The sequence below is a fragment of the Eptatretus burgeri genome, chromosome 9 (assembly GCF_056783735.1).
Source record: "Eptatretus burgeri isolate ZD-2024b chromosome 9, Ebu_testis_v1, whole genome shotgun sequence".
NCBI classification, from domain to species: Eukaryota; Metazoa; Chordata; class Myxini; order Myxiniformes; family Myxinidae; genus Eptatretus; species Eptatretus burgeri.
Window position 1 is genome coordinate 103,571,243 of NC_140969.1, and position 26,257 is coordinate 103,597,499.

A 26,257-nucleotide genomic window follows, 5' to 3' on the forward strand; every position below is an offset into this window, starting at 1 on the left:
TCAATGAACCGAGATGCCCTCTGGAGGATTCTTAGTCTTCGTCGGGTTCAACCAAAACTGATCAATGTGATGTCTGAACTAGACTGTGGCACTGAGAGTGCTGTGAGTTGTGGTGATACCATATCTGACTTATTTCCAGTTGTTACTGGAGTTTGTCAGGGGTGTGTGCTGGCCCCCACACTTTTCAGCACTTGTATGGACTGGATTCTGGGGAGGATGTTTGGAAATGTCAAGATCTCTGACCTTGATTTCGCAGACTATGCAGTCATCTTTCCGGAGACTCGAGATATCCTTTTGGGGGCCTAGAGGTGCTGAATGACGAGTCGGAGCTGCTGGGATTACGGGTTTCCTGGGTCAAAACGGAGATCCAGGCTTTCAATGACATCTTGGATGCTGCTATCTTGTCTGTACCTGTTTGTGGTGAGGATGTTGAGGTCACGGAGAGATTTACTTACCTTGGCAGTGATATTCATGTCTCTGCTGGCTGTGAGCCAGAGGTCAATAGACGTCTGGATTGTACCTGGGGAGTCATGGATTCATTGGATCATGGGATGCGGCACTGCCGGTACTTGTGCAGAAGGACGAAAGTCCGAGTCTTCAGGTCCTTGGTGTTTCCAGTCTTGCTCTATAGATGTGAGACTTGGACTCTGACCAGGGATCTGAGACGGAGACTTAATTCCTTTGGTACCAGGTCTCTTTGGAGAATCCTTGGCTATCGCTGGTTGGACTTTGTGTCCAATGAGCGGTTGCTGAGATAGACTCAACTGAGATTTGCTATTTGCATAGTCCGTGAGCGTCAGCTGTAGCTGTATGGACGTGTAGCTCGTTTTCCTGATGCTGATCCTGCTCACCAGATTCTCTGATCGAGGGAGCCTTGTGAGTGGAGGCCATTGGGCCGACCACGTGCCTCGTGGTTGTAGCAGGTTGATGGGCATCTCAAGGAGATGGGGATGGGCCAGGCATCTGCCTGGGGTATGGCCAGATGGAATCCCCTGATGTACCTGCGGAAAGTAGACGCAGCGACGCGCTGCTCCAGCGCATGCTCCCATACCTGACCTGACCTGATTTTGAATATGTGAGGAGAGAGCGGGTTGCTCAAGATAATGCCAGGTTAACATGGGGGCAATCTGCTTTTGAGGTATGGAGAACCATTAAGGAATAAACAGTCATTTTTGTAACTATATTATTATAAATATATGTAGAAAAATTATAGGCCCAGACCGGGAGTTGATAAATATATGTGAAAAAAACAATTTTTCCACATATGTTTTATGTTTGTTCTATCATTTTCATTTATAATCATGTTACTACACCCCTTGTGGTGATTAATGGTGGACATGGAATTGTTCCACCTCGGGGGGAAGACCCTCTCGTGAGCAGGCCCTCGCTGCTCCTATGGTTGGCAACGAGTGCCCCGGAAGCAGCGGGGAAAGAGAGTGGCATTCCTATATGTGGAGGAATTGCGTTACTCAGCCAGTGGGTCACCCAGACAGCTCAGCTGGCAGAGCACTGATACAGTTTGTCAGAGGACCTGGGTTCAATTCCTGGTCTGGGCCTGTAATTTTTCCACATATATTTACAATGTTTGTTCTATCTTATTCATTTTTAACTCTATTATTCTGTCGAAGGGGTTTTTATTTCATCATCTATATTTAAGAGCGAGCGAGAAGGAAGTTATTTCATCACCGAGATGTAAGAGCGAGTTTGCTTGTTTGTTCCTTATACATTTCCAAACCCCTGTGACAATTTTCTCCAAATTTCCTGTTCCTCATTTTCACATGCAAAAGGTGAGTAATATTTTTTTTCATGAACAATTTTGAGGTTATTTCTTCAAAATGAGCGAATAGAGTGGGTCCCGGTGTCCATCCGTACATGTATGCTTTAACATTTGACTAAAACATCTTGCAAGCTCCCTGACCGATATGGGCCAACTTTGGTACGATGCATCAGGACATCAAGGTCTCACGGGGTTATGCTCCCTATCCGAATCCACTCATTTAAAGGGAGTAAAAGGGTGGGTTTTCCTCAAATATTGGTGTTTCATTCAGAAATCTTTCTCTCAGAAATCGACGGCGAGATACTGACCAAACTCTTCATGAAACAGAAGGACCATGCGTTAACTGAAATTGTGCTACCCATGACCGTACCACTTCAGGAAGGAGGGCCATGGCCCCTTCCCCCTACTCCCTCATTTTCACCCCGTCAGTCCCTCACATGGCCCGTCAGTCCCAATTACAAAATATTTTTGTAATATTTCGAATAAAAGAACCCCATTTTGACTTCGTGGTTATCAGAGGTCATATATTAGGTCATGAACGGAAAGACCGTATTCAGAATACGGGTTGTTACAAATGTTTCACAACAGCTCGTTATCTTTACCTATTCTGTCGTATGGTAATAGATATTATTTGGGAAAGAAGCAATGCCGAAAATCTCACCTATTTTACGATAGGGTACCGACCTTCATACTTTTATTCTAGTAGTTTTGCAAGACAGTTGGCTGAGCAGACCTCTTGGTTCTTAATCTACAGATATCAAACTAAAATAAAATTGAGACCTGGAAAGTAAACGAAGTGGTGTCCCATCCATCCCAACATATTCGGTCAGGATCCCAAATTATTGAGATACTGGATTGATTGTGAGTTGTTGTGAAGTGTCATCAGATCTCTGTTTATGTCACCCTCATGGATGCCATTGTTTTGCCTTGCTGTTCTTGGATTCGGTACAAACACCTGGGCTCGTATAAAATGTGAACGGACTGTTTGAACACGTCACATGTCTGACTCAAACCGAGAAAGATCTAGCTTTGCTTTGTTGATAGCTTCAGGGATGGTAGCCCAGGGTTTAGTTTATTTTCTGCATTGAATTACCTTTCATATTTGATGTGCTCGCAGGAACTCAGCCTTTACACGAAGCTGCTGGCTCCAAAGAATGTGACTGTGGAACAGTTTTTGACTAAAGCCCCAGAACCACCATCTTTGCTGTTGATCAAGAATGCCCTAACTCTACTCAAGGTCAGAACCCCTGCATATCTCCAACAGTATTTTCTCTGGCTTCCTTAGCAATCCATGAGGACAATTTTTTTCATCAGTCAGAAGTTTATTGTCTTGTCATTAATTGCCATATTACTGAGAAGGCGATGCTTGCATTTGTAGAACACTAAAAGAGTTAAACCACTGTTCACTTTAGTTTCCCCCTTTTTGAATGGTCTATTCAGGCAATGGATGCCATGGATGAGTTTCAAGATCTTACTGTGCTTGGACACCACCTCTCTGACCTCCCGATTGAGCCTCGTTTTGGAAAGATGGTGCTATATAGCGTGGTGCTCAAGTGCCTGGACCCTGTACTGACAATAGCATGCTCGATGGCACATCGTGAGCCTTTTTTGATGCCTTCCCAGAGTTCCCAACGGCATACTGCCTGGGCCTGTCGCCACAACTTTGCAGCCAGCACCTGCAGTGACCATATGGTCTTGCTGCGTGCATTCCAGGTTTAAGGGTGGGGGTGAACTGGTAATCTAATGACCCCATATGTTTTGCAGTTGAAGCCTTTACTTTCCCACCAACTTTTACCACATTTTTTGTTGCAGGCCTGGCAAAAGGCCAACGCAGATGGATGTGAGCGAGCTTTTTGCGAACACAATTACTTATCTCAAGGCACCATGGAAATGATCGTTGGGATGAGAACTCAACTACTTGGGCAGCTTAGAGCTTCTGGTCAGCCCTTTCGAGTTTAGAACATCTCCGACCATTTTCTTCAAATTGATTGAATCGCATTTTAATTCCCTTTATGTATGTATTTACTTTTATTCTGAATGGGACACTTGCACGCATTTGTAGGCTTTGTGCGTGCGCGTGGTGGTGGAGACATCAAAGATTTAAACGTCAACTCTGAGAACTGGGCAGTAGTGAAAGCCGCTTTGGTGGCTGGCCTGTACCCCAACGTGGCACATGTGAACCGTCAAGCCAGAACGTTGAACAGTTCCTGGAAACAAGGTCTACGCTTTCATCAAGGATCTGTTCTCTTCCTGCCTCAGACTACCAAGGTGAGGGTATGACTTATTTGTTGTGAAAGAACTGCAGCAATGGTCATATCGATACCTGAGGCTGCATATACAAAGAAGCCATTTGACGCATTCAGCTTTCCACATTCCAAAGCCTCATTAATATTTACCCCCGTACACGCGAAGCGAAAAGCAGGATTCGGGATTAAGCAATTGGTTCACTTTGTCTGTCTAAAAAACGTCAGTTTATGATCGAGGACCAACTTGATTTATATTGAACGATATATTTTGAGCGTGAATTGGAAAACAAACCTGAAGTTTAGCAGTAATCTGGCTCTGAAGTTGTCCCGAATGTGAATGTGCAGAGAGGAAGGAGTGAGATAAAAAAAAAATTCTCCATCTGCCTGTCTGACAACCAAACAAAATTGAAAATCATTCCAAAGAGGAAATTAGTTTTGAAGGACGTCATAAAGGAGATAGACAACAGGCATGAAGATGTAACGTGCTCACGAAGGTGGTTTAAAAGACGCATCAATGGTGGGCAGCTTCCGGAAATTTTTTTCTACGACTGTTGAAATCGATTTTGTTTCAATTGAATTACATACCTTGAACAGTATAGAACACAAATTGCCTTCACGCACTTTCAAAACCCTTCCGTTTAGCAATATAGGACAAAATATTATGGCATTTTACACATTCTCAACCAATCAAATTTTCCGCTCGCAGACCCCGCACATGTCCTTGTTTCACAAGACTGCAGAGGGTAAGGTGTTCTATGAACTCTCTAGTTTACGTAATTTTTATCGCCACACTTTTTGAAAGAAAACTGGGGGAATGTTGTAATTGGCTCCATCTGGGTCTCTGTTTGTCTGTCTGTCTGTCTGTCTGTCCGTCCATCCATCTGTCCGTCACGCTTACTTCTTCTAAATAATTGTGCAGAAATTCACCAAACTTGGTAGTTTACCACGTGGCAAGAAGGTGCGAGAGCAGTATTACTTTTGGCCCTGCCCTAGGGGGTGGGGTGAAAAGGTCAAACACCAAGACCTGCAATTCCGGGCAAATTTTTATGCCTCCACCACTGAAAGTGACCGGAGGCGTTATGTTTTCAGGTTGTCTGTCCGTCCGTGCTAAATCTCGTTATTGTGATATCTAAGGAACCGTTGATCGGATTTTGTTCAAAACTGGTAGCAGTATATATTGTGACACAAAGATGATCTGATTCGATTTTGAGGTCATTAGATCAAAGGTCAGACGTCATGTTCGGTAAAAATTGTGAACCAGTGAATGGATTTTGAACAAATTTGGTATAAGTACACAATCTGTTACAAACATGAACTGATTAGACGGCGGCATCAAAGGTTAGAGTCTGTGATAGGTTTGCGTTACCACGATACTTGAGAACTGCTGAAGGGATCCGAGTCAAACTTGGGACAAATATGTATAATGATGTCTGCATAAACTGATTAGATTATGGGGTCAAGAGGTCAAAGGTCATGTCAGGTAAAAATGTGGTATTTGAGAACAGCCGTCGGGATTTAAATCAAATTTAGTACAAGTATGTATAATGATGTAACAACATGGGTGGAGGCATATCTCGACATTGCGACATCGAAGAGTGCCGTTCGAGTTGAACAAGTCTTTTTTTTTTAAATGAAACTTTGTACACGTAATCAACATTGGGGGACTCATTAATTATGTAACGATTTTTTGGATTTGATTGTCGGTTCATGCTCCATGAGTGGGGGACTTTGGGTTATAGTGGTCGAAATAGAAGGTTTTTTGGGGGTTTTTTTTAACTCAACATTTGAAAAAGTTCCACCATTTCTGGTGTAACTTTTTGCCATCTTTCAACTTTGCTTTCGGTGGGAAGCATGGGGATTTGCATTGACATACCATCGACTTCACTCTAGTTCCATTTACAATGCTGTCTCAGTTCTTAAAGACATGATATAAAAAATCCAATAATGGTGGTGTGGAGACAAATTTCTCCAAAATTAGCCTAATGGTTTTAAGTATGATGATAAAAGAAAAATGTAGCCCAATTAAGCTTGATTGATTATTAGCTTTTGAGAAGTAAAGCTTTTAGCATACATTCTTGTAACTCTTTAATGGGAAATGTCTGATTCAAATACAACATGTTTATTACATTTATCTGCTTTATGAATGTGTATCCATTTGCATTTTAAATAGCCTTATATTTACCTCTGCCACCGAAGGTGAAGGAGCTTATGTTTTCACCCCTTTCTGTCTGTCTTTCTTTGTTTGTTTGTCTTTCTATTTGTGTGCAGGCTATCTCAAAAAGTTGTGGACAGATCCAGATGAAATTTTGTGGACAGGTTTGGTGTGGGATGAGGACGAACTGATTAGATTTTGGTGAAGATCCAGCTGCAAGAATTTTTAAAGTGATTCTTCACAACTTCTTGAGATATCGTGCTATGTATCGTTTTTGGCCCGATCTCTCAGTGGTGGACGGATTCGGATGAAACTTGGTGGACAAGTTGGGTGTGTGCCAAGGTAAAATGGATTCAGTTTTAGTGAAGATCCGAATCTGGATCTGGAAATGATAATTTTCAAAGTGATTCTTCACCATTGAGAGAAAGGGCCAAAAACGATATAGTACTGTATAGCATGATATTTCAAAAATGTATTGATTGAGCCCGATATGTTCTCGAGGATCAGTCATTACGTGGCGGACGTATGCGCTCTACCGAGTGCCCTTCTCGTTAAATTACGTACTCCTTGAACGGTATTTAAACATTGTAAACACCTTTCTTCAACTTGTTAATTGTTGGAATCACAATTTGGTACATTTACCCATTATTTTTGTTATACCAATTTTTTTTATTCATTACATTGGTATATAAATCAGTTGCTTTAGAATTCCACCTTGCGAGCAGGGAGCAGCTGTTTCTCTCACATGATGACGACAATCGTAGCACCAATGATCGGGTTTATTGGGGAGTTTTCCAGAAAATAATTTAATTGCACGATGATTTGCACACGCTGAGGGATCAATTGTATATTCTAGCCTCCTAGTAATGAGTTAATGGAGTAGTTAATTTGAGTCATTGTACTGAGGAAACTGAGTTAATGGGGTAATTACTATTCGTGACGTGGTGGTGGTTATGGGGGGGGGTGATTGTTTCGGATGTGGAGTGGACAGGGGGGTTTGAAGGGGATGGTGTGAAGTGGGGGTTGGGAGGTGGAAGGACGACGAGAGGGGTTTGAGATGGAGAAATGAATGTGTGGATTCGGGTGAGGGAAGTTTGCCATGGGAATTTTGGGGTTTGAAAAAGGCAAAACGGCAGGATTGAGAGGATTGAGGAGTTCGTGAGACACTTTTTGGATGTTAAAGGGCGAGGGACTGGCAATGGATGGGTAGCTGGTTTTAAAGAAGGGTTGAAAGATGGATTGTTCGTCTGAAAGACAAAAGGTGGAGAGTCGAGACTTGGGGGATTGGGGATATTACTCGGGGAATGAAATACTCCAAACTTAACACTATTTCCCTCCCATCCATCCCATTAAACAACGGGCGGGAACTGGAAGTCTATTTTACATGCACATTGAAGATCGCTTCCAGACCGGTATCGCTTTCAGACCGGTAAAGCTTTCAGACCGGTATCGCTTTCAGACCGGTATCGCTTTCAGACCGATTTCACTTCAGACTGGTATCGTTTTCAGACCGGTATCGCTTTCATACCGAGATAGCTTTGAGATCGGTATCGCTTTCATACCGAGATCGCTTTCATACCATATCGCTTTCAGACCGGTATCGCTTTCATACCGAGATCGCTTTCATACCGTATCGCTTTCATACCGTATCGCTTTCAAACCTGTATCGCTTTCATACCGTATCGTTTTCAGACCGGTATCGCTTTCAGACCGAGATAGCTTTCAGACCGGTATCGCTTCCATTCCGGTATCGCTTCCATACCGGTATTGCAGATCACTGACTTGGCATAGGATTTCTAAAGCACACCCGATTCATATAAAATAATAACCAATTGGCATTTGCTTTAAAACCAGCCACGAGGGCAAAGATAAACACAATTGCTTGGATGGGTGCTTGGATTCTGAGTGTTAAAAGTTAAAACGTACTGTGCTTACATCTTGACGTCATACGTTTCACTGTTTCTGCTCCATGTTTAACCGAGATGCCAAGTGCATCATAGCTTTTAAGATCATGTACGGTATTTAAAGATTGTAAACACCTTTCTTCAATTTGTTGGTGATGTACCGGTTTCTGGGTTTTTTCATATCGTTTTTTTTTGTCCTGTATACTGGTATATTCAGAATTCCAATACCGGTATATCGATATATTGCCGGACTCTGTACACAAGAAAGCAAAAAATGATTATTTTTTTTTCTGTACGAGTAGAGTCCAGGCTTGTGGAAGAGCATGGACAATGGATCAGGACGCGACGGTACAAAAGTATCAGGAGAGAGAGGGGGGAATGCCAGCAGCAGAATTGAAGGACAAGATAGAGTAAGACTGATGAGTGTGGAGGTGAGCAGTGAGCTTGGATTTTTAGAGTTTCACCGGAAGGGATGTTGGATCATACGCACCCTACAGAAACCTGGGGGGAGGGGGGGTGAGGAACAAAGCATGGAAAGAACAGAGGGTGCAAGACCAGAAAGGAGGTGTGTTAGAAGATGGAGAGATCACCGACCTATCTACGATGGGAAAGTGATATGCTCATCAACTAAGCTTAAGCTTCAGCTTCAGCGCAATAAATTCCAATGATTTTGAAGGCCTTGGTTTCCACGGCGTCAAGCTGAGCAATGTGTGAGGCAGCGTCCCCGGCTCAGAGGGGAGAGCAGTACTCCATCAAGCTGTGCATGAAGGCTTTGTCGGTGGATATTTCAGCTGTGCCAAGAAAGTACTTTGTACGACGGAGGATGCCCAGTTGGCGACTGGCATTGGAGGTCAACTTTGAAATGTGGTTTGCCCAAGAATTATTATGGCTGAGGGTGAGAACCAGGAGTGACCCAGGATGACTGTACTTCCTCAAGAGGATTGCTAAGAAAGTAGATGAGATGGTTTGCCAGACGGTCCTTTATGAGAGAGAGAGAGAGAGAGTGAGATTTGTCAGAATTGAAAGAAGTATTCCACGTGTTTGACCATCTTGTGATTATTTTTCCAGCTTGTGTAGAGGCTGCAGCCTGCCTGTCTGAAGGGTGAGAGATGTCACGGTAGAGGGTGGAGTAATCAGCAAAGAGATAAAGAGGATTTTCCAGAGAGTCAGAGAGATCATTGGTGAAGATCAGGAATAGGATAGTTACCCAGAACACTGCCTTGTGGCACTCCAGCCTTGACAGTGAGAGGAAATTATTCTGTTGAGAGCCACACATTGGCTACGAGAGTGGAGGAAGTCAGTAAGCCATGTGTGGAGTTGGCCTTGAATGCCATAGTTACAGAGTTTTGGGAGTAACGTAGGAAGCTCGACTGCAGCAAAAGCATGAGGGACGTTCCTAATCTCATGTCTGACATTGAGGGCCTCCAACCATTGTTGGGTGAGTGGAAGCAGCATGTTCAAGGTGGAGTTACCTGGTCTGAAACCAAATTGGTGATATGAGATGAGGTTGTTGGAGAAAAGGAAGCATTTCTTATCAACAGCGATGAAGGATTCCATGGCCTTGCTGATGATTGGAAGTAAGCTGATAGATCTGTAATTAAAGGAATCAGTTTTTTTCACCTTTTTAGATAATGCAGTGATGTTGGCAGATTTCCAAAGAGATGGAAGGTGACCGAGGGCAAATGACAGGGTGAAAAGTGCAGAGAGAGAAGATGTGCAAGTGCAGCAGAGCAGGTTTTTAGGACAGGTGAGCTGATGCCTTCCGGTCCAGTAGCAGAGTCGGAGCCTAAGGTTGAAAGGACCTTCTCCACATTCTCAAGTGAAAAAGACAGACTTCAGGAACAGGGAAGGATCGATACCAAGAATGAGGGGTTGGGGACACATGGTTTGTAAGCAAACACAGAATTGAGGCATTCAGCCTTCTCACGAGCGGAGTCAGCTGTGGTGCCATTTGAAGAGAGGGAAGGGATGGAGGGGGAGCAGATTCCAGAGAAAGATGGTGCCCCCAGGTTTTAGAGGAGGGCGACACACTTGAAAGTTCATTTTTGGGGTTGGACAGATGTCTTTTGGCTCTCCTGAGAGTAGACGCGCACTTGTTGCAGACTTTTTGGAATGCACCGACATCAAGCTTCAGTCGGATTCGCCTTAAAGGATTTCATATCAATTTAGCTTTCAAGGATTTCATTGATCGACAAGTGTCAAAAAACGCAATTTCCTTTTGATCTTATTTCCTGAGTCAACATCGATTAATCAGTAATTTCTTGATCATTTAATCCTTTGGCATTTGATTATCAAAAGCATTCGTGGAATATGCAGATGCTTTTGACCTGGAAGTGTCTTTTGGTATGCTTTATATATGCACACAGCCTCGAATTAAGTCTCTCTGACAGGTTACTGCAGGAAAAAACCAGGAAGCAGTGGCAGCACTTCCCACGGATTGGATCGTGTTTGACGAGATGTCGCATCAACATTGCCAAGCATGCGTGCGCTGCTGCTCTGCCGTTTCCCCCATTACAATTGCGCTGTTCGCTGGGCCTGCTCGCCTGCCTCGAAATACAATGAACGGACTGCAGTCCGTCCCATGTAAGCATTATTCTCTTGCTTTCGTGTCGATTGTATTAGTTTCCTGTGTACCAACCACCCCCTCAAGCTCATCGTGCCCTCTCAAACCACATCTGTTAGACGGACATCACGTGCGATTTAAACAGTCAGAACAGTTGGTTATTATCTTGAAGATTGTTGATTGGTTGAGTGGCTCTTATGTCTGTCCATCCATCCATATATATGGATCACTGTAAGGAAGCTTGTAATGTTTTCAACCACAGGCAGTATAGTTCTTGATGAAAGCAGTGACAGTGGGGAGGATGAGGCCATGCCAAAAGATGAAGCAATCCTCCATCTCACTGATTGGCTGCAATTGCACATGGAATCTAAGGTATAGCTCAAATCAAGAAGTTTTTATTTTTATTGTTTTTTATATTGCTTTGTTGTTATGATTTTGTGTAAAGAAAACAAAACAAATGCACACAGTATTGCCCCTTGGTTAATTTTCAGCTCCATCCTGGGATTTCTTCAACTTTAACGCCTTTTTGAAGTAAATTGGAAAATAGGACCGCGGGTCCTGAAGTTCACCTGGATCAGGAGCAACAGTCAATGACGCCATAAAATATTGAAATTTTGTTCATGTGCAGAATCTGGTCACGTGATTAGGTTAGGTTAGGTATGGGAGCATGCGCCGGAGCAGCATGTTGCTGTGTCCACTTTCTGCCAGTAGTCCAGGGGCCTCCTCCTGGCCATCCCCCAGGCAGATGCCTGGCCTATCCCCATCTCCTTGAGATGCTGATCAATCTGCTGCAGCCATAAGGCATCTGGTCATCCCATTGGCCTCCTTCACTCATGAGGCTCCCTCACTGAACGAATCTGCTTCAGGAAATCGAGCCACATGTCAATTCAGCCGCAACTGATGCTCACGGACTATATCGGTAACAAATCTCGTTTGAGTCTCTCTCAGCAATGGATTCTGATGGATTCTCCGAAGAGACTTGGTACCGAGGGAGTTAAGTCTTCATCACAGGTCCTTGGTTAGAGTCCAAGTCTCGTGGAGCAAGACTGGAAGCACCAAGGACTTGAATAATCATACTTTCGTCCTCATGCATAGGTCCCGACAGACGTCTATTGACCTCTGGCTCACAACCTGCGGAGACGTGAATATCACTGCCAAAGTAAGGGAATCTCTCGGTGACCTCAACATTCTCACCACAAACAGGTACAGACAAGACAGCAGCATCCAATATGCCATCCGAGTTGGATGTCAGGGGTGGTACATTCCCTGTTGCTGACCCTCCAGTCAACTGTGGTCCACCTTCGTTTGTGGAAACACAGGCTGCGGTGAACCGGTTGAAATCGGGTCAAGCTCCAGGGACATGTGGCATCCATGCTGAACTTATCAAGGCTGGTGGAAATGCTGCACTCATGTCGTTGCATGCAGTTCTGTGCTCTGCCTGGAACACAGGCATCATCCAAACTGACTGAAAGAAGGGCCTTGTTGTCCCTCTCTGGAAAGGGAAGGGTGATTGCCAAGACTGCAACAACTACCGAGGGGTGAGGCTGCTCTCAGTGCCGGGCAAGGTCTTTGCTCAGATAATCCTTGATAGGGTTCACCACCATCTGCTTGAGCACCAGCACCCAGAGCAGTCAGGCTTTAGACCAAAGAGGTCGACGATTGACCGTATCCTTGCTCGTCGGGTCCTCACCGAACGCAGGCGAGCGTTTCGGCAGGGGCTGCTTGCAGCCGATGTTGATCGCTGTAAAGCTTTCCATTCAGTGAATCGAGATGCCCTCTGGAGGATTCTTGGTCTTCGTGGGGTGTCTCCAAAATTGATCAACCTGATATCTGAACTCTACTCTGGTACTGAGAGTGCTGTGAGGTGTAGTGATACCATCTCTGACTTATTTCCAGTTGTTACTGGAGTTTGTCAGGGGTGTGTCCTGGCCCCCACACTTTTCAGCACTTGTATGGACTGGATTCTGGGGAGGATGTTGAAGAGAACAATCTGCGGTGCATCGTCTGGGAATGTCAAGATCTCTGGCCATGATTTCGCAGATGATGCAGTCATCTTTGCGGAGACTGGATATCCTTTTGGGGATCTTCGAGGTGCCGAATGAGGAGTCAGAGCCACTGGGATTTCGGGTTTCTTGGGTCAAAACTAAGATCCAGGCTTTCAATGACATCTTGGATGCTGCTATCCTGTCTATACCTGTTTGTGGTGAGGATGTTGATGTCACGGAGAGATTCACTTACCTTGGCAGTGATATTCATGTCTCTGCTGGCTGTGAGCCAAAGGTCAACTGACGTCTGGGTCGGGCCTGGGAAGTCATGGATTCACTGGATCATTGGGTGTGGCGCTGCTTCAGCGCTGCATGCTCCCATACCTGACCTGACCTTCGGGCCAAAAACGATATATTGTATAGCACAATATCTGAAAAAGTTATGAACAGATTCGTACAAAACTTGTTGGACAGTTTGGATGTGTGACAAGGATGAATCAATTTGATTTTGGTGAAGATCCGGATGCGAGAATTTTTTTTAATATCTGAAGTGATTCTTCACCATTGAGAGATGCGGCCAAAAACAATATCTCGCATGATGTTTCAAGAAGTTGTAGAGGAGTTGGTGAGGTGACAATAACAAGCCGATTCGAATTTGGTTGAGGTCTGGATCCAGATCTGACCTTTCTGTGGGATCCAAAACGTAACCTGTTCAACCTGGCGGAGGTATGTGCTCTTCCGAGTGCTGTTCTCGTCGATTTTGTCGCTGTGCCCCCCCCCGCCCCCCCCCCATCTTCATTATTTATGAAACCTGGTATTTTGAAAGTGGGTTTGTTGTGGATTTTGAGTGCGGTATTGTCCTCCAGCTTAACCAAATCCCCCTGTTAAGTTGAAAGCTCTTGCTCAAACCCTCGCACGGCCAAATTGATTGATCATAACCGCACCGCCTTGTGGAATCGCCACATCGACGGAACGCATCCGCTCTGAGTTTTGGGAATTAATAACTGGTGGCCTCACCTCACCCTTTCGGCCATTATGGAGACCGTATATATAAGTTGGTGGAATTTCCATGAATTAACCCCCATGTTGTTCTTGCCAAAGAAAGCTGCATAATCAACAAAGAAAGTCACACATCGTCACACACAGACAGATGCCAGACAATTTTATATGCAGCACACATGAATGTCACAGTAATGACAGTGGAATTCTTTGAATACAAGTGCTCTCAAATAAGAGTATAATATGACAAAAGAAAAAAGCAAAAGACAAAAGTGTAAAAATCATGACTCGTGGTTTAAATGTCGAACCACACGAGGATTAAAACTATTCCTGAATCGGTTGGTGGATGTTTTAATACTGTGATACCGACGGCCAGAATGTCGTGATTAAAGCATGTTAAACGTAGGATGCCTGGAATGTTTTATCAATAATTGTAGCTTTGGCAAACTATCTAAACGTGTCGATAGCACAGTCTAGCACAGTCACACACACACACACACACACACACACACACACACACACACACACACACACACACACACACACACACACACACACACACACACACACACACACACACGCGCGCGCATTGCAATAGTCTCGCAACCGCTTCGGAGCGAGATTATCAGTTCTTGTTTTAAGAAAATATCTCAGAAATCTTTTCTTGTCTCAAGAAAGTTTTTCTTGCGTTTGGAGGTAAATGAGAAAATTACTTTTGCCACTGGTAAATAATTGTAGCCTGGTGTTGGCTTAGTGGTTAGGGTGGTGGCTTGGGATCCCAGGGTCCTGAGTTCAAGCCCCGTTGGCTGCTGAATTAACACCAGGGGGTTGACTCAGCCTGTCATCCATCTGAGGTCAGCGAAGTTAGTACCAGTGTACTGGTCCCGGTGTATGCCCTCGTTAGAATAGGTATACCATATCCCTGTGTGTCGTAAGAGGCGACCAGGGTTGGCGTCAGGAAGGGCATCCGGCCATAAAACATTGCCTCAAGAAAAAGCCTAACCCCTGCACAGCAGGGAAAAATGGCTGTAAAAACGGTCATTTTTTTTATATATACTGGTAAATAATTCTTACAATTCTGAAGAAATGATTTCTACCGAAGAATATCGTTTGTGGCAGTGTGTCCAGGGGTTGCCCCGCCACCCCACCGTCAAATCATACCCTTCATCACCTTGCCCTTCCGTTAACTTCTGTCTTGGAGAGAAGGGGCGAAGGTTTTCAACCTTTCGTGTGCTTTCATTTTGTTCTTGGAAAATGCTGTATTATAATACAAAATGAAAGTTTGAGTTGACAATGTATGGAGTTTACTCTTGTTTTGGATACTGTAATGTTCATTAATATTAACGTTGTTGAAAAATTTATGGACATTTGGTTTGTTGGTGTATTTGCTTAACAGTCGAATTCACATAGAGTAATTGGAAAGGTTATAAATGGGGGTATTAAAGATCACGTGACCAAATTTGGAATAACAAGAGGTGGTGGTGCTCTGCTTGCTTTTGAAATCCTGGGTAAAGAGTGAGACAGAACATCTTCTGGACAATGGTTCCGGAAACAGGAGGAGTGTGGAATAATAGAGTTTAAGTCCGTAGTCAGCCTGGGCTTTAGAGGTTTAAAGAGGAGTGTGTTACTGGAAGAACACATGCATCCTGGGGTAAATAGGGAGGGTCAGAGTACAGAACAGAGGGAACAATATCAAAGAAGAGGCGTTAAAAAAAACAGAGCTACCAGTGACCTCCCTGGATGTCAAAGCAACAGACCCCATGCTCTGGCATCACCATGGGAGATTTCAATAATTTTGACAGCTTTAGATTCCACAGAATCCAGGAAAGACATATGTGATGCTGCGTGCGGTGACTGCCATAGTGGAGAGCGTTACTTTCTTGAACTATGGACAAAGGCCTTGTCGACCGAGGAGCTCTGATTTTCGGAGGAAAGACGGATCTTACAGAGGATGCCCAGTCTGCTGCTGGCTTTGGAGGCCAGCTTTGCTGTGTGGTCAACCCAGAAAAGGTCATATCTGATGGTGGGGCCTAGAAGTTCAAGAGACTGAACCTTTTCCACTGCAAGACATTGTTAATCATGCCTCCAAAGTTTCGTGAAAATGCACAAAGTAATAAGACAGCAATCCTGACAGATAAAGGGGCAGACACCTGAATAATTACGTACACTCACACTCGAAGGTGCCAAAAGTAACTTGAAAGATCTCAAATACCACAATCGACATTATTTGAAACAAGCAAATCCAACCCGTCGCTTCGTTGACGGGAATACTGGGGAGGGAGGAGAGGAAGAGAGGACAGAGGGGAGAGAGAGAGGAAGGAGGAGGGGGGAGAGAGAGGAAGTAGGAGGGGGGAGAGAGAGGAAGGAGGGGAGGGGAGGGAGAGAGGGAGTGGGAGGGAGAGAGACGCCTCACCAAACATTGCTATACACTTCGGGAGGGGGAGAGGTGGGAGTGAGAAGGAGGGGGAGAAGGGGGAAGTGGGGAGGGGGATTTTGGAGGATGTTAGGTGAGGGGTTCTCGACTTGCATTTGGTGGTGGGACTTGTGGAGAAGCGAGAGGGTGAGGGGTGGGGAAGTACAGGATTCAACAAAATGGGGTATGTTAATACAGTACGTGGAGACTGCCCGGAGATGTCCATGGGGGGTGGAGAGGGGAGGTGGTGTGGGAGGAGGGAGGGGGAGGGAAGTCCGCATGATTGGAAGGTAAGGCAGCATGAGGGGAAGGGAATGCGGTGTGAGGGGAGGGGAAGGGAAGGGCAATAAAACTCACCCAAACAGCAACATTTTCTTTTTAACCGCTTGGTTCTACACTACAGGGTGTTCCAAAAAGACCCAGACAACTGGTTGTTAACATATTTAGAGCCACAAACGATACAACGATACCCTTTGGTTAATATGATACAGAAACTCGTAAAGTTTTGCGCACACCGTCAATACACTTCGTTGTGAGCTCCATTTGTCACGCGCAGGACATCAAGGCAGTACACGAGTTCTTGCCACATTCGGCTCAGTATGTTTGCGTCCATAAATGCGCATGCAGCACTGATCCAAGAACGAAGATCCTGCATGTTTGCCACCTTGGTGTCATCGACATCATCTTTGACAAGACCCCCACAGGAAAAACAATTAAGTGGGGTTATGTCTGGTGATCGTGGGGGCCAGGCGGTTGGTTCATCTTGGCCAATCCAGCGACCTGGAAATTTTTCATTCAGGACGGCTTGAACGACTAAGGCCCAATGAGAGGGAGTGCCGTCCTGTTCAAAAATGATACCGGGTTGCAGATCTTCAATCTGTGGGAAAGCAAATCCTTCCAACATGTTCATGTAAATTGGTGAGGTCACTGTATCCTCCGCAAAGAAAAACGGACTCACCAAGCGGTCACGGAGAAGTCCACACCACACATTGATCTTTGGACTGTCACTTATATGTTCACTGACCATGTGGGGAGTTTTCAGAGCCCCAGATCCTCACATTGTGCCGGTTGACCTTCCCTGATACATGAAAGCAAGCTTCGTCTTTGTTGTCCTCATCTTTGGGAAATATCTATTCATCCATTTGATTACTTTGTTGAGCATTATATTTGTGAATATTTGTTTGACTTGTTTTTTTTTAATGAAGAGTGGAGGTAAACATAAAAGTTCCACTTTTACCTGGATGGCATTTGCTTCTTTCCTCATTTCCTGTTTGTTTCACATGTCGGTCCACCTGCAGGAAGCTTCAGTGCTGCTACAATTACGAATGAAGTGGAATGTGCTGTTTCTACGCCGCATGCATTCACCTACCAAGCCTTGGTCCACAGCTGATGAAGATACGATGCGAGCGGTTGTCAATGCTCTCACAAAGCACGAGAAAGCGATGGGGTTGACTCAGCCAATTGGCATTGGGCAAAGGCCCCGGCCAGCCGTTTGTGAAGTCCTACCTGCGCACGGTCGGTCTGCACGAGCTCGTAAAGCCCAGGTTGAGGTGCCGGATATGTCTTCCACTGAGAGGTATGCCCCAGAGGTTTTTAAAGCAGGTGATGTTTGTACAGGGAGGCCTGCAAAGATAACTCTTACTTTGCCATCCTATTTGTCACCAATTATATTCTGCCAGCAGAAAGAAAATTGAAAGTGTACAAGTAATATGGAGGGTACATTGCTGACTATGCCTGGTGTTGGCTTAATGGTTCAGGTGGTGGGCTTGGGATCTGAAGGTCCTGAGTTCAAATCCCCCTCAGCTGTTGAATTAATACCAGGTGGGGTTAACTCTGCCTGTCATCCTTCTGAGGTCGGCAAAATGAGTGCCAGCTTGCTGGTGTCCTGTGTCAGAGTGGCGACCCGTCCAGTATTGTGCCAAATGGTCAAGGAGACTGCTTCGGCAGCACCAACGCTCTGCACAGAGTACGGTCCGAATGGATGGATGGATTGCTGACTGCTTTGCCATCACTGTTTCCTTATCACAGATTTTCAGGGTCCAAGCAGAAAGTAACTGACAGGTCAGGTGTTTGGTGGAGAAAAGCAGATGAACAAAGGCTTGCACCACTTCCTGCAAGCATTCCAGACCAAGGGGGCAAGTGGACTTCCCCCGTCAATCCCTCTTCAACCTCCATTAATAAGGTGTACTTTCTCGTTTTCTTCTTTTGATTCATTGGTTGTTTTTTCATGTTCCTCGGGAATATAGTCCAGTGTTCAAAAGTTCTTTCGATTTGGCAAATTATGTCCACATGTTGTTTGTTTGCTAAGTAATTGCAATTTGTGTGTCCTTTATGTCAATCGTGTCTATCAGCAAGACTCCACTTTTCTGTTCCTTATTCTTGCGATCCGGTGAGACACATTGGTTGCCTCGACTGTCCACATGATATTCCACTGTCTTGCTTTCCCCTCCTGTTCATCCCTCAGATACATTCTCTTAACCATCCTTCATTAAAATAAAATAAAAATCCCTTCCATCTCCTGTGCTGTACTTTTGGGATTGCTCGTCCAACCGTAACACTTCCTCTCGCTGCCCTCTTGTCTCCCCAAAGTATTGTCGTAATAAATTGTGGATATAACCATTGTTTTAATATCCCATATTTTCCGGTGTATTAACCGCACCCATGTTTTTCACCCTCAAAAGAAATGAATACATTGATCATTTTATTTTCTTATCTCGATCAAAATACGTTTGTACATTAACTTTTAACGGAAAAAAGTGACGGAGGTATCAACATGCTTACTCCCATGTCCGCTTAATTTTGTCGAACATTCTTATTTTCATTTTCAACCGGGCATAGTGGCGTGCGCCTGTAATCCGGCTACTCGGAGGCTTGGGTTGGAGGATCGCTTGAGGACGGGGGCTCTGCACTGTGCAGGGTGTAGAGCAGCCTGGAATCATGGCGAAACCCAAATCCTGATCCCTGTGTCGTAAGAGGCGACCAGGGTTGCGTCAGGAAGGGCATCCGGCGTAAAACCTGTGCCAAATCAGTATGCGGATCATAACGGATGATCCGCTGTGGCGACCCCGAACGAGAGCAGTCAACAGATGAACAACGTTCTTATTTTCATTTTCAAGAAGTTGAAGCGAGAGGAGATACAAATAAGTTTTTATTTTTCTTTCTTACTTTTTTAATCTCATAAAGAGGATTTTTTTTGTTCCTAGAAAAAGGAAGAAAAGGGATTCATACCGGTATCATGTATATTTCTTGTGGGTTTGTGGCCCTGAAAAGGGCCGTTTGGGTTTGATGAAGCTTTTCAGCTGAACCCGAGGAAATCCTCGTCAATGCTTTCCTCGTCGAAGACTCCTTGTGCGAATCAGGGTAGAGCAAGTCCCTGTCATTTGCAGTCTCCTCCTCCCAAATGATGTAGTTCTCTGTGCCGTCCATGTTGTTGGAGATGCAGCATTTCAGAAATGCTCGCTTGATGATGTTCGATGGTATCTCCCCCACACCTTGATGATCCAGCCGCAGATCATCGGAAGGTCGACCTTTCTCATCCTCCCGATGAACGCCGGCAGTTTCCCAGTCAACATAATGCTCAGCCAACGTAGCGACGGGAGTAATGGTGAAAGTTCAGCCAAGATGCATGTGGCCAATGCTCCTCGGAATCTGGGTCGAAAATCCTGGCGGGAAACATGTCACGAAATGTTGATCTTCAACTGATGAAAATACCAAGTCTGGGAAATGGGAAAGTTCGTCTGTGGTGGTTCCACCATGATGCAGCTAATGTTCCTCGAAACCTGGGTCGAATACAAAGGCCTGCGAAGTAAGAAAGTTCGTCTGTTCGACGCGAGTAATCCGTGGGAAGGAGTAATCTGTAGGGGGTCATTAGGAACCGCTGATACAAACAAGGAAAAACGAAGAGAACCAAAAGAAGAGAACCAAGCAGCACTGGTGCTATTTAAAACGTCACCGTCCATCGCGGCTCCTTGTACTCATGAGCTTCTTTTTCGTCTTCCTTTTATTTCCATTTCCTGCCCTCGTTTCGAAATGTACTCTGGGTTGATTGGTTGTTCCTAGTTTTAAACCACACCCCGCGCTCTTGCATTTGCTACCATAGCGTCAGCATGTAAGGAACAAGTTTGGTCGATTAATTCTGCCTTCATCGGATGTTCATGTAAAAAGATAGTCACCACTACAAGTCCTTTGTCTATCCACCCCTTCTGCTGCGCACGAACAATGAGGCTGGCTGGAAACTTGTCTTTTGGCAGTGTCTTCCTCTTGAACACAACATATGAGGGAAGCTTGCCACGTAAGCTTATTTGAGGTGGGTACTCCATTATTGGATTCTACCTATTGTGAGTAATTCTTCTTTTGATGTGAGATCAGGTGTTCTTCTTCTTCTTTTGTGTTTAATGGAGTTTTCAGAGCCGTGAGGCTATATATATATATATATATATATATATATATATATATATATATATATATATATATATATATATATATATATATATATATATATATATATATATATATATATATGCCACGCACTTAAACTCCGGACGTCTCCGGACGCTTCGAAGCATGAATTATTAAATTTCCGCACACGTTTAATAAAACGCTGTACAAACTCATAACCTGAACCGATTTTCAACATTTAAACCGTGGAATTAAGCTTAACAGCAGTTCCGACTGCTCCAAAAGTGTTCATTTGGAATATAATTGAAATTTCAACATTGATCGTTTTTAAGACTTTTTTTTTCTATACCCGTGTATTAACCGCACACCCAACTTTTACCTTTTTGCCGATAAAAAAGTGCGGTTTATACCCTGGAAAATGCTTCTGTTTTCGGTGAACCATGCTTGCCTTTTTTCTGTCATCCTTTATTTTGTGACAAGATTTATTCTTATTCTGAGATTGAAACATCCATTTGCTTAAAATTGTGTGCTTGCATGCTTGTGTACGTGTAGGCATCTGCAAGATATCCTCAATCCGCTGCTGTTCCACCAATTTGTAAATACAAATTGGCATACATCAATGCCGCTCCACCACCTGATAACTGCAAGCCTCCCCTGAGCCAGGAGTTACCGTTGGCTGTTCCAGAAATGGATAGCTTCGCCTCTAAAACAACAACTCCCATGACTACAAACAGTCGGCAAAGCTCCACAATGTGCATTGCCCCTGATATGGTGCTACCTTCATCGTCTTCTTCAAAACTTCAACCACCACCTGGCATAGCCCATATGCCAGGGACTCCACGCTATTTCTTGATGAAATGTTCCAATCACAAATACCTGGAGGTTTCGAAGCTAAAAGGCATCTGGTCAACGTCGGCTTCGACTGTGCGCCATCTCAGCAAGGCTTTCAGACAGGCATCTTGTGTCTTCCTGATCTTCACTGTCCAAGGCTCAGGGAATTTCCAGGTAGTCTATGATCTTGTATGACAATTATCCTTCCCCAATTTTTCCCTCATTTACTGTAAAAGCATTTTTTTATTTCACACTGCAGCGGTACCGGGTAAGAAGAGCTGAGGATTGTTTTGCTTTTTCATGAGCTTCGAAAATATGTTGCTGTATACGGGCATGCTCCTGAACCTTCAGAGAAGGATTGTGCACATAGGTGGACTTCTTACCTCTTTTTTTTTTTTTTTTCTTATTGGGAACTCATTCGCTTGAAATGGATCATCATTCTGAGATCGTGAAAGTTTTTTTTTTTTTCTCCTGTGAACTTATTGAAATGGATGAGGTGCTCTTGCTTATTTTGTCAACACGAATTGAGCCTAAAACAAGGATTGAAATTTCTGTGTTGATAAAGCATTCCGATCTTTCTCTTGCACACGGTACTGTGAACACTTGGAATATATATCCGCAGAAACCAGTCCAAGTTGTGTAAGACGAGCAAAAGTACCCGTCTCCAGTAACTGCAGAAGTTTGAATTAATCTATCAATTTAAATTATTTCATGGACTTTAAAAATGGTTAATTGTGTTGCACTCTTGGTTTCACTCAGAGCCAAAGCACTGAGCTGCTTATACCGCTCACCGCAAAACGGTGGTGAAACATCGTGCAGCAGAGGTTGGATTTGTCTAAAAAGTGGGCGAAATATATTTATTTTAAATTCTGTGTTCGTGCATAAAGATCTGCATTAAATCAACTTTAATCCAGACGTTCGTGGTGATTTTGAAGATTACTGGAAGGGACAATTAAGTGACTGGTTATTTTGCATTTTCATTTCACTTTTCTTGATGCAGTATAATCAGTCAGCAACTTTTAAAACGCAGCGTGGGAAGGGGAGACAGACAAACGGGGTGACAGTCTCCCGTGAACGGGAGACAGACAAACGCACGGACACACGCCACAGTTCGCAATGCAGTAAGACCCCGAACATTCGCGCGGGATACGCTCCTGAAAAACGCCGCTAATGTAGAATTCACGAATGTCGGGGAATTGTTTCAAATGGTAAAAATGGGGATGTTTTTTATTTATTTATTTATTTATTTATTTATTTTTATTTGTACACATGGTCTATGCTCGTGGAAGAGCGATGACGCAGAACAAATTAGGACACAACATAACAAAGAGAACAGCAGGAGAAAGGGGAAACACCAACAGTAGGGTGGAGGGAGAAAGTAGACGGGAGGATTTGTGGTACGGTCCTTTCAGAGAGAGAGAGAGAGTGAGTATAAGGGATTTCTCAGGATTGGACAACATATTCCTAGTGTTTTACCAGTTTGTGATTTTTGTCAAGGTCTGAGTAAAGGGAAGAGGCTGCTGCCTCTCTGTCAGAAGGATGAGGGATCTCATTGCAGAGAGTGGAGTCATCAGCAAAGAGATAGAGGAATTTCCAGAGTCAGTGAGATCATTGATGAATATTAGGAATAATATGTGGCCAATCACATTACCTTGGGGTGCTCCAGCCTTGACAGGGAGAGGAGATGAAAGGGTTCTGTTGAGAGCCACATGTTTACGAGAGTGGCGTAAGTCAGTAATCCAAGAGTGGAGTTGGCCTTGAATTCCATAGGCGGACAGTTTGGAGAGCTAGGCAGGATGCCAGACTGTACCAAAAGCTCGAGATATTGTATGTTCAGAGAGACGGCCCTGATCTCATTTCTGATATCGAGCGCCTCCTTCCATTGTTGGGAGAGGAGAGGCAGCATGTCAAAGGTAGAGTGACCAGGTTTGAATCCGAATTGATGATCTGAGATGAGACGGTTGGAGAAAATGAATCATTTTATGTTAATTGCGATGATGGATTCCATGGCCTTACTGATGATTCAGGTCAGGTAGGGGAGCATGCGCCAGAGCAGCACGTCACTGTGTCCACACTCCGCCGGTACTCCAGGGGCCTCCATCTGGCCATTCCCCAGGCAGATGCCTGGCACATCCCCGTCTCCTTGAGATGCTGATCAACCTGCTGCAACCACGAGGCATGTGGTCGGCCCATTGGCCTCCTCCACTCATGGGGCTCCCTCGCTGAGAGAATCTGATTAGCAGGATCAGCATCAGGAAAGCGAGCCACATGTCCATATAGCTGCAGCTGACGCTTACGGACTATGCAGGTAACAAATCTCATTTGAGTCTCTCAGCAGCCGCTCGTTCGACACAAAGTCCGACCAATGATTGTAAGTTAGCTAATTGGTCTGTAATTAAGGGGATTAGTTTTTGCAGACTATGCAATATATATATATATATATATATATATATATATATATATATATATATATATATATATATATATATATATATATATATATATATGCATTTATATATCGATATATTTAGACATATATTTATATGTATATGTATACGTACATCATTTGTGCAGGATGCAAGTGCCTTATGTTTTTTTTTCTTTCTTTTGGAGCATAAATCTGCACATAGTTTGGGAAGGATGGAAGAAGACAGCTCGCTTAGTCCTGCAGGTGCAGTTTTTCTCAATGATTGGGCCCACTGCTCTCCACTGAACCAATCATTTTCTTTAATGAAGCACTATTTATTTTTAATTTTTTTTTTGTGCGCAAATGAGGTTTGTGGTACATTTTGTTTTCATTTAGAATCAAAATGGTGAAAGTATTTGTTCTATTACCCTCTTTTTAAGAATTTTTCCATCGTTGTTTTCACTAGGGTTATGCAATGATGTCAGACGTAACTACAGAGCCGAACGTTGAACTGAATGAGCCAGGACAGAGTGGGATCTTCCGTATACAGTGGCAGAGATATGGGAATGTACCGTTCTCCCTCATCCGGTACCGTGCTGATCCTTGGAGTGAGGAGAAGACTCTGCAGACATGCCAAGATGGATGGGTGACCAATTTTGGACATTATTTCGAAAATGTCTTGAAATATCGTTTTTTTATTGTTTGCTCCTGCAGCACGCATTTCTTCTTCACCATTATATTGATCTAGGCCTTTGGATGTAGTGTCTGTTGAGCTTAACAAGAGTTGGTTGCATTTTAACCCTCTCGAGCCCCAGGGGTTATTTTTTTGTTCGCCCAGAACATTTCCTGGGCTCTAGAGGGTTAATTCAGTGCAAAAGCAGCAATTCTGTTGATAAAATGAAAAAAATAGTGAAAAGGATTGCAAATGAAATTTAAAAATCAAATAAAACGTGGGTCATGTTTTGCACATGTTTTGTTACTGGACCGCCACTAGTTTTGAACTCGTACATTTCTTGAACCAAGGGTAATGCTTGTTTGGGTACGGTGTTCCCTGCCTGAACATACCTTTTTATATTGCCTGTTTCATGGAACAATTTATATATTGGTACTGCTTCAGAGCTTCTAGATTGCAATGTGTGTACTAACCCTAACCCAGCAGTCTAAGTATTTGGGTTTTAATCAAATTGTAAAGCGAACACACTTGTACGAAGAGTGCCTCTGGAAACCCAATAACTGCTCTGGTGATTTGTCTTTTACACAGGAATTTGAACCGCAGGTCGGGCAGCAGATCCTAAGGATGTGGGCTTCGCCTGCACAAGCGCAAATCCAGGAAACGATACCTGCTCTTGACGCAAAACTCGGTAATTAATTATACCTATCTTATTTGTGTTCTGTGAGTTATTTTATTCGATCAACTGTCAGACTTCTTCAATTTGGCAGTGATTTGCTGAAACAAAGCCCTCAACATTGGGTCAATGTTGGAGAGAGAGACAGAGAGACAGAGAGACAGAGAGAATATATTTTGCATTCTGTGGCACTGTGTTCACTATTCATCGATTGAGAGTGAACAAGGAATGCCTTTGCTTTATGAGGATATTCAAGGTGACTCCCTGCACTTACAGTGCCTTCAGAAAGTATTCACACCCCTTGACGTTTTCACATTTTTGTTGTTACAGCCTGAATTAAAATAGATTGAATTTCAATTTTTTTTCACCGATATACAAACGACAAAGTGAGAACATGTTTTCAGAAAATTTTACAAATAAATCAAGAGTGAAATACAGAAATATCTAATTTACATAAGTATTCAGCCCCCTGACTCAATACTTTGTCGAGGCGCCTTTGGCAGTGATTACAGCTTCTATTCTTCTTGGGTATGTCTGTTTCAGCTTTGCACATCTGGATTTGGGGATTTTCTCTCATTCTTCCTTGTAGATTTGATCAAGCTCTGTGAAGTTGGATGGGGAATGTTGGTGAACAGCAATCTTCAATTCTTTCCACAGATTCTCAATGGAATTCAAGTCTGGGCTTTGGCTGGGCAACTCAAGGACTTTCATGTTCTTGTTCTGAAGCCATTCCAGTGTTGCTTTGGCTGTATGCTTGGGGTCATTGTCCTGTTGGAACGTAAATCTTCACCACAGTCTAAGGTCTTTTGCACTCTGAAGCAGGTTATCCTCATTGATTTGGCTACATTTGGCTCCATTCATTGTTCGCTCAATCCTTACAAGTCTCCCTTCCCCTGCCACTGAAAAATATCCCCATAGCATGATGCTGTCACCACCATGCTTCACGGTGGGGATGATGTTCGATGGGTGATGAGCTGTGCTCGGTTTCCACCAGACGTAGCACTTTGCATTCAGGCCAAAGAGTTCAACTTTTGTCTCATCAGACCACAGAATGTTTTGCGTCATGCTCTCAGAGTCTTTCACGTACTTTTTGCAAGCTCCAGGTGTGCTGTCATGTGCCTTTTTCTCAGGAGTGGCTTCCATCTGGCCACTCTCCCATAAAGCCTAGATTTGTGAAGTGCTGCAGAGACTGTTGTCCTTCTGGCAGGTTCTCCCATCTCAACCAAGGAACTCTGT

At 44.0% G+C, this 26,257-nt stretch overlaps 1 protein-coding gene across 2 annotated transcripts in view; it reads left to right on the forward strand.

The window, feature by feature from the left end:
• LOC147020803 (3'-5' RNA helicase YTHDC2-like) overlaps nucleotides 1–26,257 on the forward strand; it is a 97,142-nt gene that overhangs the window by 66,710 nt on the left and 4,175 nt on the right. For both annotated transcript variants that reach the window (XM_085896430.1, XM_085896431.1), the window contains exons 19-29: nucleotides 2,895–3,014; nucleotides 3,218–3,490; nucleotides 3,590–3,716; nucleotides 3,840–4,045; nucleotides 10,470–10,662; nucleotides 10,905–11,014; nucleotides 17,338–17,615; nucleotides 18,068–18,221; nucleotides 20,990–21,442; nucleotides 24,142–24,321; nucleotides 24,937–25,036. In XM_085896430.1, the coding sequence (XP_085752556.1) occupies nucleotides 2,895–3,014; nucleotides 3,218–3,490; nucleotides 3,590–3,716; nucleotides 3,840–4,045; nucleotides 10,470–10,662; nucleotides 10,905–11,014; nucleotides 17,338–17,615; nucleotides 18,068–18,221; nucleotides 20,990–21,442; nucleotides 24,142–24,321; nucleotides 24,937–25,036 (2,194 nt within the window). The remainder of the gene's footprint in view (nucleotides 1–2,894; nucleotides 3,015–3,217; nucleotides 3,491–3,589; nucleotides 3,717–3,839; nucleotides 4,046–10,469; nucleotides 10,663–10,904; nucleotides 11,015–17,337; nucleotides 17,616–18,067; nucleotides 18,222–20,989; nucleotides 21,443–24,141; nucleotides 24,322–24,936; nucleotides 25,037–26,257) is intronic.